General features: G+C 35.9%; 1 protein-coding gene across 1 annotated transcript; it reads right to left on the reverse strand.

The window, feature by feature from the left end:
* Positions 1-10,976: 10,976 nt before the first annotated feature.
* Positions 10,977-12,984, reverse strand: LOC121790982. The gene is made up of 2 exons (XM_042189063.1): positions 11,746-12,984; positions 10,977-11,640 (listed from the first exon to the last, which is right to left on the reverse strand). Exon 1 carries the CDS (start codon positions 12,871-12,873, stop codon positions 11,773-11,775), a length of 1,101 nt encoding a protein of 366 aa, XP_042044997.1. The 5' UTR covers positions 12,874-12,984; the 3' UTR covers positions 10,977-11,640; positions 11,746-11,772.
* Positions 12,985-13,889: the final 905 nt, after the last annotated feature.

Here is a 13,889-nt window from a genome sequence, read left to right on the forward strand (position 1 = left end):
TGCACGCCGTAAAATTTAATACTAGTTCGTCATTTCATGCCATGTTGATTTCCTTGTTGATGTGAACTCGCTGATGGTTGCAAAATTCCGGAATGAATCAGATTGTTTGGTTATTTTAATTATTGTAGCCCACAACTTTTTTTATCCATCTATAAATATATAGGAAAGTTTTGGAGAACAAACATAAACGCCATTATAAATATAACAAGAATTTCTAATATTATAAATTATAGATATCAAAATAATACAACAAAGAAAATATTATTATGACTCTTCATTTCTTACATAATTAATTGTCCACTAAATAAAATAACATAAGGTAATATTAGTGACATTCATTGCCACTAACTCTCACTATCCATAGAAAAATAGTCTTATTTATAGACAACATGAATTTTAATGAAAACATAGTAAAATAAGAGAAAATGGATAATGATTGATAAAGTATAAATAAGCGTGAAAGAGAAAAAGTAAGAGGGAGTGGAGAAAAAGTAAGCAGGAGAATGAGAAATATTGGGTAAAAATATAAAAGAATGTTCTCAATTTTTTAAATGACTATTTTTTGTGGATAACCACAGAACAGTAAAATGAGCCTATTTTTCGTGGACGGATGGAGTATATAATAAGCCACCCACTAACATATTAACTTTGAACCGTTACAATCCATAGTCCACCACTTCACGCGATGCCGAAATTTACACTTTCCGTTCCATGTTAATTGAGTCATTTTTCTATTTGAAATAGCTCTAACATAATTGAGTCAGTTCTATTTTTAGCAAAAAGTAGCAATCTCTCTTACTTTATTTGCTTTTACTTTATTCTTCCTACACTATTCGTAATTTTCGTACTGAAAAGAAGTATCACAATTAATAAGGAACTAATGGAGTATCTCCTTTTTGCACAATAGTAATCATATTTTTATAGTACAATAGGTTTTAATATTGTATTACTTGGACATTGAAATTGTTTTTGTTAATATTTGTCGTATTGACTTTGAACATTGAAAAAGGATAAATAATACTCTCTCCGTCCCTGAAAGTTTGTCTCATTTTTCTATTTTCGTTCGTCCCATAAAATATATCTCATTTCACTTTTTATCATTTTTTATAGTGGATCTCATATTCCACTAACTCATTCCTACTCATATTTTATTATAAAACTAATATATAAAAGTAGGACTCACATTTAACTAACTTTTTCAACTCACTTTTCATTATATTTCTTAAAACCCGTGTCGGGTCAAAGTGGGACAATATTTAGAGGACGGAGGAAGTAATATTGAAATTGAAGAAGTTGAAGAGTGAATGAGGAAAAATTACACTCTTTTAGTTCTACAAAAAAGCTAATATTGGTACTCTGATGTCTTGAACAACCATTTTTGAAAGGAAAATAATATAGGCCTACTTTCCCATGACACCAACTCTCATAAGAAAAAGATAAGCTATCAGTCTATACAACACAAGCGCCTCAGCCATGGCGACCCCAGCGCGGACACGATGCTCCCTGTCCTGCCAATCCGCACCGCTTTTATAAAGGGAAAATCCCTGACTAAGCCAGTCTGGTTTGCACTACAATGATAGGTATCCTAACTCCTCAGCAAGAGATTGAATGTGTGTGAGTGATTGAAATGTACTTGATCCAACTTATGAAAATCAGGGCTACATAAAGTTAGATGAAACTCATGACTTGCATTACGTGCTAGCGCAACAGAATTGGGGAAAGTATTGCAAAATAATCAAAATTAAAGGTGCAAGAAAAAACTTCTAGAGTTGAGGATACAATTGCCCACTAAATCTCAATCTTTTGCTTTTGCCCATTAAATCAAGCAAATAGAATCAAAGTCATCACAACGATCGCCAAAAATGTGCCAAAAACCTCGTGTAAGAATGACTAGAAATTCGCACGGTGTTTGCGAATTGAGCTGAGGAATCAAAGTCATTGTGACGATTGCCGAAAACGTGCCAAAAACTCTTGTGTCGGAATGACTTGAAATTTGCACAGTGCTTGCGAATCGTGCTTGGAAATCAAAATCATTGCTACGACCGCCGGCCAAAAACCTCATGTGTTAAAATGACTAGAAATTTGCACGGTACTTGCGAATCGATCTGAGGAATCAAAGTCATCGTGATGATCGCCAAAAATGTGCCAAAAACCGCATGTGTCAGAATGACTTGAAATTGCACGGTGCTTGGGAATCGAGTTAAGAAATAGTTATGGAATCAAAGTCATCGCGACGATCACCGAAAACGTGCCAAAAAAACCATGTGTCATAATTGCTTGCAATAGAGAACGTTGACATATATATATGAGCGACTTATCCACTTAAAATTCGACTTCCTATTTAGTGAAAAACCAAGAATTGAGTATCTTTAGTGAAAAACCAAGAATTACAGTAAACATGTGGGGGATAAGTATTTATATTATTGAATATTTTTAAACACTGGTTTTTAAACACTCTAGTGATCCTTTAGTATGTGTTTTTGATACCCTAAATTCACTCTTCACCTCAAATTGTACATCACCTTATGCACTTTTTATTTTTTTTAATTATTATGTTACTGTATTTGTTGTTGTTGATGATTTTTAAATTTTTTGGTATCGTTCAATTTATATTTATACATTATTTTTATGTACATGTGTTTGTGGTTGATTCTTTTATAGTAGAGAGAAAAGTGTTCTAATTGTGATTTGTGTGCAATATTTAGTTTCGAAACTCATTCTATTATATAATCTTTTATTGGTATAATAAATTGTTATTGTATATATTTGTAATTTTAGAATTTGATATAATGATATTGTTTCTCATTTTATACATGTGAATTAACAGTTTTGAATTAGTGCGGATTGAAAATCAATTGGATCGTGATTGCACAAATGTGACACTAGTTAGATTCTAAAATCACAGACTTTGGCCTTAATTTGGTATATTTCCACGAACTTTAAAGTTGGTCGCAAAAATGAGCTTATGCTTTGTAGTGAATTTTTCAAGAAATCATTTGTTTCTCAACTCATGAAAAATACTAAATTTTGTGGCCTAAGATCTGGTAAAAAAAATACGGTACCAAATTTTGTACAAAGTTTGTGATTTTAGGGATTAACACCCCTATTTGTTATCTTATATGCGATCACTGGTCGAATCAGTTACTGCTATGTTAAAATCAATTTTATAAATGGTTGTCAGAATTGTCAACAAATTGACCACCAACTGAGTTTAGAGCTGAAGGGGAAAGAAAAAAGAGGAACAAAATTTGGGCAATTCTCAGAAACTATGGAAATTGTAGTGAAATGGTAACTTGATGTATCATGCTCTGTTTTGCAAAAAAAAACCGAATTAATTACAAAATCAACTTGGTCTAACTGAAGCTCACATGTTTGATCCTTGAGGTTGGTACGTAGAAATCTTAAATTTCTGGGCCAGTTATTTCAACCTTCTATGTGCCTAGAAAGGGATTAGTTATTCAACAATTGTCTTTTTATTAAATTCAGTTCATTGTCTACGACAAAATTCAAACAGAAAATACAAAAAATAGTATATATAGTGAGATGTAAGTAAAATAAATCATATAATGGCCAAAACCTATGAATATAAAAAAAATGAAAGATTTGGGTATCTAATTAATGCCCACTAAATTTGTAAATTGCCAATGACAAGCTTTCCAACAATTACTAGTGCGTTAAGCATTAGATTCAATAGGGGAAAATGAGCAAAGTTTAGCAAAGTAACAAAGCACTATTAGAAATAATGGGATAAAATTCTCAAGCCGTGTACATGAGGTACTCTAACTATTACAATCGAAAGAAAAATAACAACAAAAAGTGGAATGAAAATTACAACGGAAATAATAAAACAAACCAACTATAAGTCGAGTAGAGGAAAGCCCTATTTCCGCAAGACAAATTACGTCCCGGCTAGTGCTCACGGAATGGCGTATTGTCCCCAAATATAAAACGACTTCCTCCTAGCATGTAGAAGCACCTCAAACCCGCTAGGCACCAGCGAACTTGATGGAGTTCCGAGAATCGAGCTAGACAATGCTCCTAGAATGCACACTATGATGTAGAGAGCTAGAGAGTGTAGAGAGAATGCTTGTTGTTGGTGTGTTTTTCATTCCTCTACAACTCCATCCTTTTATAGGCACAGAAGGTGGACATGGAAGGTCATGGCATTAAGACACCATAAACCATAACATTAAGGAATTGGTGGTATCAAAATATGAAAAACCAAAAGGCTCCCATAAATCCACACGTTTCCAACAATCCCCCACATTGGTTAGAGCACTGCAAGCTCAAACCAACACAAGAAACGTATATGCATCCATGCAAACTCTTTGCTCAATTCTCGAGAAATAATATTGCATTCGAAATAGTAGCTTAGGGCTTTGAACTTTTCATAGTCAACACTATCGGGCATACCAGCGGCCTAGTGGACGTGATGCCTTGAACCATTCCTCCTTGGTGTATACCGAGACAATAATATTGACACAATATTATTTACAAACTCATCAGTTCTCACGTTTGTGTCCTTTACTGGCCGTGGAACACCACTTTGGATTCATAAGTGATTCACATGTTGAAGCGGCCCACACTTCTTCACTTACATAGGTGATTCCTTTTTAGGTATCCTACCATACCCACCTCCTCGAGGTTTCAAAGAATCATTAAAAGTCAAAACTTAGCCTCTTACCACATGCATGTTACAACACTCAATGCTTTCTAAAGAATGGGCGAAGATAAAAAAATCTTCCGAGTGTTACAGCTAGAGTCATATATTGCTTCGTTTTCCCATTGAACCAAGCCCATGGGATTGCCAATCATATGGTTGGGTTACCACTATAATCATCTTTTAAGATGTGGTTTTCAATCTCATTCCTTTTAGCAATTTATGCATTTGATCATGGTTTAAATATTTCGTTAACAGATCCGCTAAGTTATCCACAGACTTTACATAGTCAACTGCGATAACACCACTTCTGATCAACTGTCTTACGGTATTATGTCGCCGACGAATATGTCGAGACTTACCATTGAACAAGCCACTATGTACTCTCCCTATAGCTGTTTGGCTATCACAGTGTATCACTATTGTCGGCATTGACTTCTTCCAACATGGAATATCTTCTAGGAAGTTTCTAAGCCACTCGGCTTCTTCCCCTGCTTTGTCTAAAGCGATAAACTCAGATTCCATGGTAGATCGAGCTATACACGTCTGTTTTGTTGACTTCTACGAAACAGCTTCACCCCCCACAGTGAACACATACCCACTCGTCGAAAACGAGTCTTTTCAATCAGAGATCCAATTTGCATCACAGTACCCTTCAAGTACTTGGGGATAGTTTGTGTACTGTAGCTCAAAGTTAAGAGTATACTTCAAGTATCTCAAAACCCTACGCATAGCTTTCCAATGTTCCTTGCTCGTAAATCGGCTCAGCTTATTCACCATACACGCAAGATCTGGTCGGGTACAGTTTGTGATAAACATCAAACTCCCTATGATCCTTGCATATTTTTCTTGAGCTAAAGGCTCACTCGTGTGCTTACTCAAGTGCACGTTGGGTTCCAATCGACTCTTAGCTGGCTCAAACGAGCAAAACTTCTTAAGCACTTTCTCAATGTAATGAGATTGTGTCAAAGCAATTCCCTCATGATTCCTTTTAATCTTGATGCCGAGAATCACATCAGCTAAACCCATTTCATATCAAAATTTCTTTTCAACATGGTTTTTGTCTCGTTAATAATGGCACTATTGCTGCCCATTATCAACATATCATCAACATAAAGACACACAATAACAAAACCATTATTTGTGTTCTTAATGTAAACACACTTATCACACTCATTGTTAGTGAACCTATTGGACAACATCACATTGTCAAACTTTAAGTGTCACTGCAAAGGCGCTTGTTTTAATCCATATAGGAACCTTACTAGCTTGCATATCTTCCTTTCTTGGCCAGGTACTACAAACCCTTGATGTTGCTCCATATAAATTTCTTCCTCCAATTCACCATTCAAAAAAGGCAGTTTTCACATCCATGTGGTGAATCTCAAGATTGTGCAAAGCAGCAATTGCAAGAAGCACCCGAATGGAATTGATTCTCGTAACAAGTAAATATGTGTCGAAGAAATCATATCCTTCTTGCAGCTTAAAGCATTTTACTACTAGGCGGGCTTTATACTTTTCAATAGTACCATCAGTTTTATATTTCCTTCTCAGGATCCACTTACACCCTAAGGTCTTACAGCTTTCTGGCAAGTCTACTAACACTCATGTGTTATTTCTCATAATTGATTCAATTTCACTATTGATCGTTTCTTGCCAGAATGGTGCATCTGGGCCAGACAGCCCTTCCGCCAACGACTTTAGTTCGTCATCCAATTTTAACTCTTTTATCACGTCTTGGTTCTACATCCTCAGGACTTGACCTCGTCCTTTTTGGAGGATTAGAACTAGTGGATTCATCCATCATTCTTTCACTAGAACGATCCTTCTGTTTCTTGCAAGGGTATACATTCTCAAAGAATATAGCATTTCTTGACTCCATTATTGTTCCTTCAGCCACGCCAGGCACAACTGACATATGGACTAGGAAACGATATGAACTACTATTAAGTGCATGACCAATAAAGATACAATCGACTGTTTTAGGTCCTATTGCAACTTGTTTCGGAGGTGGCACTTTACCTTCGCTAAGCACCCCCACACTTTGAGGTATGAATACGAAGGTTTCTTGCCTTTCCACAGTTCGTAAGGAGTCACATCCTTATTTTTAAGTGGAATCTTATCCAGGATATAATTTGCCGTTAACACAGCCTCTCCCCACATGTTCTAGGATAAACCTGAATTAATCAACAGAGCATTTATCATCTCTTTTAGTGTTCGATTTTTGCGTTCATCAACATCATTCAACTAAGGAGAATATAGAGCTGTGGTTTGGTGAATTATACCAATTGCATGGTATAATTCTGCAAACGACGCTACATACTCACCAGCTCTATCACTTCGAACACACTTAATTCGACAATTAAGTTGATTTTTGGCTTCATTTTTTAAGTATTTAAACACTTCAATTGACTCATCTTTACTTCTTAATAAGTAAAGGTAACAATACCTTGTGCAATCATCTATAAACGTGATGAAATACTTTTTACCACCTCTTATTTGCACAAATTTCAAATCACATACGTCAGTATAGTTCAACTCGAGAGATTTTGTGCTCCGCTCTACCGAATGGAACGACAGCTTAGCCAATTTGGCTTCAACGCACACTTCACATCTTTCTTGTGAGTTAAACTTATCTACTTTTAGTAAATTAAGATTTACTAATCTTTTTATAGCATTTAGATTTGCATATCTCAATCTATTATGCCATAAATCATAACACTCATGCAAATAAGATGATGTGTCATCTTCCTTATTGCTTATTCCTTTTCCACGGTGAATGACTGTAACATTCAGCTCAAAAAGCTCATTCACTAGGTGGCCTTCACATATAAACTTTCTATGCTTGGTCAATATAACCTTTTCACACTCAAATTCTAGTAAAAATCCATGATTTACTAGAAGTGAGCCTGACACCAAATTATTTCGGATGTCTGGGACATGCAGCACATCCTTAAGGGGTAAGAACCTTTCTAGATCCTAATTTTAGGAACACATTACCTACACCAACTACCTTAGAAGAGGCTTGGTTTCCCAAGCGTACTTTTCTACCTCCAACGGATTTGTAAGTAGAAAAAACGTTTCTCTCGAAGCACACATGACATGTGGCACCCGTATCAACAAACCATTCATTTGGATTATTACCATAGTTCACATCGGAGACCATTGCGACCACCTCGTGATCTTTGTTGTTTATAACAACACGTTCAAATAATTTGTACAATATTGTCTCCAACAATAAGTACACAATTATATTGAATCATATGTGCATTAGTATATTCAACAATCCATGCATCCCAATTACTACTACCAAGTCTAAATTGGTCTTGCTTGTCAAATGACAAACAATAAACACAATTCTCAAGAGAATAGATCTCAAGAAATTAACCATTTCGTAGCCCATGAACATTGCGACTGTTCGTTTCTTCATTCCAGCTTTGGAGCTCATGTTTCCTCCAACTTCGATTGGTATAATCCTGTCTTAGAAGAGTACACTAATTTGTCTTGCGATTGTTAGAAATAATGGGATGAAATTCCCAAGCCATGTACAAGCGGTACTCTAACTATTATAATCCAAAGGAAAATAACAACAAAAAGTGGAATGAAAATTACAACGGAAATAATAAAACAAACTAACTATAAGTTGAGTCGAGGAAAGTCCTCTTTCCGCAAGACAAATTACGCCCCGGCTAGTGCTCACGGAATGACGTATTACCCCCAAAGATAAAACGACTTCCTTCTAGCGTGTAGAATCACCTCAAACCCGCTAGGCACAGGCGAACTAGATGGAGTTCCGAGAATCGAGCTAGACAATGCTCCTAGAATGCACACTATGAAGTAGAGAGCTAGAGAGTGTAGAGAGAATGTTTGTTGTTGGTGTGTTTTTCATTCCTCTACAACTCCATCCTTTTATAGGCACAAAAGGTGGACATGGAAGGTCATGGCATTAAGACACCATAAACCATAATATAAGGAATTGATGGTTACAAAATATGAAAAGCCAGAAGGCTCCCATAAATCCACACGTTTCCAACAAGCACTTGTTGCAAGACCGTGCCCGTACCGGAAAGTACGGTATGACAAAATTCAATACCGATACCGTACCGAATTTTCGGTATACCGAAATTCTGGTATACCGGAAATTCTGTATGATATTTTTTGATACCGTTACCATACCGTTATTACGGTATACCGTACCGTGTTTCGGTATACCGTAATAACGGTATGGTAACGGTAACGGTATACCGAAAAATATTTGGTTTCTTGATTTGTTCATTTACTAATTGGTTTCTCGATTGTTCATTATTTTTTGCTATCGGTAATTCGTCCATCACTCTATTCAATTTTATATTTTGGTTAGCATGTTATCAAGTATCATATTATATTTGTTGTTGCCGATGATGTTGATCTTTAAGTATCTTTTAATATATATTTATGGATTATTTGATTACATATATTCAGAATTTTATCCCATAATCGTGGTTAATGATGAAATGAAGGTACTTATTGATTATTTTTGGCTATTTAGACCAATAGTAGTAATAATTGGTCTTATAAATAAAATCTCCAAATAGATTTACAAGTGTAATGATATAAAGATTCAATTTTTTCCCCCTAGACTTTAATTTCAATCTATCATTATAAACATGCATACAAATTCCCAAAAATATTAACAAGGCACGGTCTTCCTTTGATTTGAATAAATTTTTAAAATACTAGCAAATAATATTTTTTTAATGTGAAAATACTAAAATTCAACATATATCAAAATTTGACTCATTTGTTGGTTATGATGAGTATATTTTAAAGTTAAGGGTTTAGGATTTAGGTTTCAAGGTTTGGGTTTTTAGTGTATAGGGTCGCTATATTGCAATGAAATGAATTTCGACTAGAAAGTGTCTCACCAGTGCAATATTAAATTATTGCAACGTAAACTTGCTCCTACAGTTATAACTCAACGGTTAATTCATATTTTCACAGATTAAAAATGCTTTTTAATTTTAAGTCTGATATTTAAATGTCAAGACAGTTTATTAAAATGTCAACACAAATATGTGTTGAAATTTTAATATGATCGTATTGACATTTTTAAGAAAAGGTAGCATTTAAACACACTCTTGTGTCTATGTGGGGTTAATGTGATTGAAAAAGTATAATCCAAAGTAAGAGGATGTCGAATATTCTTTTGTTTATCATTTCGCAACTTTTATTTCGCAAAATGAAATAAATATGAAGAAATTAAAATGATCCGTGCATCGCACAGGCGTGACACTAGTTAGTAATTTAAATTGGACATTTATTTCTCTTTAAGAATTAAGAATGACTGATCAGTATCATATTTATTCATCCTTCAATTTAAGTAGTATATAAAATAAGATAACATACAATGAATTAAACACTAATTAAACGATTTGATTCATATTCAGCTGCACATATTTTTAATTGACATTTTATGAAGTGGGACGAAGAATAAAACAAAATTTTTAATTACTTTGTATATTTGGAATATGACATTACACAAAGAATCATATACTAAATGGTGTGAGTTAATACAAATTCTTTCAAATGTGCTCTGTTGAAACATATTCCTGATATCGTATTTCCAATCTTCTTTCGGTGTTATGTGCTATTGTGTTTATTATATTTAATAGGATGAGTTGATAAAAAAATAATTCATGTTAATTTTGAATTTGTTTGAATAAATTATCATTTGAATGTTTAATTTTATTGTATTAATTGATGTATTAATTTTTTTAATATAATATATATATAAATGTAATATATATATTACAACATATTTAATATTATATATATATATATATATAATAATCTATCGGTATACCGGTATACCACGATATACCGAATCTTCGGTATATATCGAATATTCGGTATACCACGGTATACCGGTATACCGTGGATTCGGTATATACCGAAGTTTCGGTATACCGTGGTATACCGGTATACCGTGGATTCGGTATACCGCGGTATAGAAAAATTGATACCGTTACCGTACCGAAACACTGCGGTACGGTATCATACCGTACCGGAAACTGCGGTATACCGAAAAATCGGTATTTTCGGTATTTTTCCGGTACGGTAAGTCCGGTATTACGGTATTTCGGTATAATTTCCCACCCCTATCTTCAACAAACAGGTTGTTTTTCTTGAATGCATATATCTAGAGGCTTTGATGATTGTAGGAAGAATTCAACATGTTTAATTCTCATTTGAAAAACAAAGTACATTAAAGATAAGAAAAATGAGTAGCAAATATATGACGAAAGGGCATGAGCATCATTAGCACATTATAGTCATATACCACTGCAATTATTTTCACTAAATTCAAGATCATAACAAAACAAAATAAGAGATGCATAGAGATGACAATCTTATAAACTATACTAATTCAGCCCTTTAACAGATTGATTAAACTTCAGCACTAACAATAAACAGCTGGATCAGAATGACAAGCCTACACACACGAGTCATTTTTGTAAACAATATACGTGAAAAACAGCAACGAACTGAACGAATAGAATGACAAAAATAAAGAACTCAGTCACAGATACCTCCTCATCCACAGACATGCTGATACCATCCCACCAAATTTCCTGCATACAATATAGTTGTACTGGTACATCATAATATCATAACTCAATCGTCTTCCTACCCAAGACACGGCCTGTGAAGCTCTAACAACAACCCTATATTCCAGTAATCTGTAACATACTTGCAGTGTCCATCAGTTAAACCACTTCGAATACATGTATCGAGTTGGAACTATAAAGCAAATATGATAAGACGCTTTCACAGTCATATCTCAATAACTGTTGTGATATTATGTAGGAAAGTTGCTTACCCCATTCGAAAGGACATTTCTTCCTCTTCCATAAGCAAAAACAAAAACAGAATGCAGTCGGGAACAAACATCCTCTAAAACTAATAGATTTCAACAACACAGTCAACTGCGAGAAATACCACTGGAATGCCGAATGAAGGTTTATTAAAGAGAATTCATCAGAAGCCATAGTCAAATAGTAGTAGTATATACAAAAATATGATAGATAGAACAAAAAGTATTTAACCTCACAAGGGAGCAAAGCAAGCACAGTCTACAAGAATTCAGAAGGCAAGTTAGCCTCAGGCTTGCCGCCATCACCCAAGCCTCCCGGGTGCTGCAAATTCTGCAAAACCTGAGGGGGGAGAGTCCCCATGTTGCCACTCAAACCATCACCAGCGGACCCGAAAAACTGGCAGACAAGCCGAGCCAGCACCCCAAGAATCTGGAGCTGGTTCTGGCAAGCATCAGCATGCATTTGCATCATCTGCTTCTCATGCTCAATCTGCACCTCAACCAGCCTCTCCCTCCACTCCAACTCCTCCTCCTCCCACTTCTCCTCCAACTTCATCCTCTGCCTCCTCTCCTGGTCAAGCTCCTTCTCCAACCGAATCCACTTCTCATAATCCCTCTTCTCCCTAGCCATCTGCAGCTCTAGCAACTCCATCTCCTTCTCATAAACCCCTTCCTCCCTCTCCATCAACTGCTTCTTCGCCCTCAATTCCCTCTCTTTCCTTTCAATCTCATCCTCCATTGCTCCCACCTCTCCCCTCCATTCCCTCTCCCTCCTCTTTTCCTCCCTCCTCACAACCACATCCCTCAATTCCAACAATTTAGCACCAGCACCCCTCAATCCCTTCTTCCTCTTATCCCTCCCATCAAAATCAGAATCCTCCTTCTCCACATCACTCACCCCCAAATCAGAATCCAATTCCTCATCATCCATATCCTCACTCTCAATCCCATACCCTAAATCATCGCCCAAAATACCCGAAATGCCCTCCTCCCCAAATTTCCTAGCTCCGCCATCGACCAACTCAATATCCCCGAAAACCTCCTTGTATTTGAGGAAATTCTCCCAGTGGATCTCGCCGTCGTCCCAATTGAACTCGTTGGTGGAGATTCGGATCTTCTGCTTCACGCCGAGGTACTGGTGGCGCATGTTCTGCACCTTGATGGAGACGTCGCGCCACGACCACTTGAAGGGGAAGGTGATCGGATCGTGGTGGTGATGGAGGGAGTTGACGTGGTCGGCGATGGGCTTGAACTTCTTCTCCCGCGTCTTCAGCTTCGCCAGCGTCCCCGAGTTCAGAAGCTCCGAGTATTTCGATAGCAGTGTTTGCTCCTCCACCTCCGACCACTTCTTCCGCTTCATTTTCTGGGGATTCCGCTGATCTTGATCGGAAAATATACAAGTTCCGACACCAGCAATAATTGGGCTTAATTTTGTCCTGTTTTTTCCTTTTCTTTTCTTCGTTTTTGGACAGTTCCATTCTTTGGGTTGAAATATTTATACATAAAATAAAATTTATAAATTCATAATAAAATAATTTTTTTAATAACATTGAAACTTTCAAAAAACTAAATAAAAAATTGAAATGAAAATAGTACTCCTCCATTCCGCGGTAGTGGAAGAAAAATTTGTGATAAGTGAGTTAAGTAAAAAAAGAACAAAATAGAAAATGAAAAAGGGCCAGAGATGAACAGAGAATAAAGTAAGAGAGAAAGTAAGTGAGAAAATATGTTTTGACTTTTAATAAAAATGGAAATGACTCTACTATTGCGGAACGTACCAAAATAAATGATCTCTTACTATGAAACGAATGGAGTTTGATTCATAAGAGCATGATTAACGCTGCGGGCCAGACTGCACCTGGGTCCCGGCCCGCAGCCTGGCGCGTTGGAGGGGAGGGAGACGCGGCCAGAGCGGCGCCTTGTGATGGAGGTGAGTCCCGTGGCCGCGCCCGGTTGCGTACCTCAAAAATATATGGTCCTCATATTTTAAAAATATCAATATTAATCTAGAATTTTAATATTATTGAAAGAAATTTCATAACTATTTACTCTTTTTAACAGTACGATTGATGTTTTTAAAGTGTGAGAATAGTAAATACACAAAGTGGAAAACTATAAGAACTAATAATGTATTTCTCACTTATTTTAAAATTTGTTAAACAATTTAATAAAAAGTGAAAAAATGTGCAAAACTCTTTCAATAATATTACTTGAGAGTTCAAATATGTTTAATGGTAATTTTAAAGTAAGAGGATTAGAGCATCCACAATGGTAATAGAACAGCCATATGCTAGCCACAAACTCCTCCTGCCATATCGTCGGCACTAAAAACTTCTCATGCCACATCATCAGGACAAGCAACCGGACAAGCAATAG

Source organism: Salvia splendens, unplaced genomic scaffold (assembly GCF_004379255.2).
Source record: "Salvia splendens isolate huo1 unplaced genomic scaffold, SspV2 ctg694, whole genome shotgun sequence".
Lineage (NCBI taxonomy): Eukaryota > Viridiplantae > Streptophyta > Magnoliopsida > Lamiales > Lamiaceae > Salvia > Salvia splendens.

Excerpts from the sequence above, each read along its gene's own strand:
- LOC121790982 (XM_042189063.1), bottom strand. The coding sequence starts at position 12,873 with ATGAAGCGGAAGAAGTGGTCGGAGGTGGAGGAGCAAACACTGCTATCG.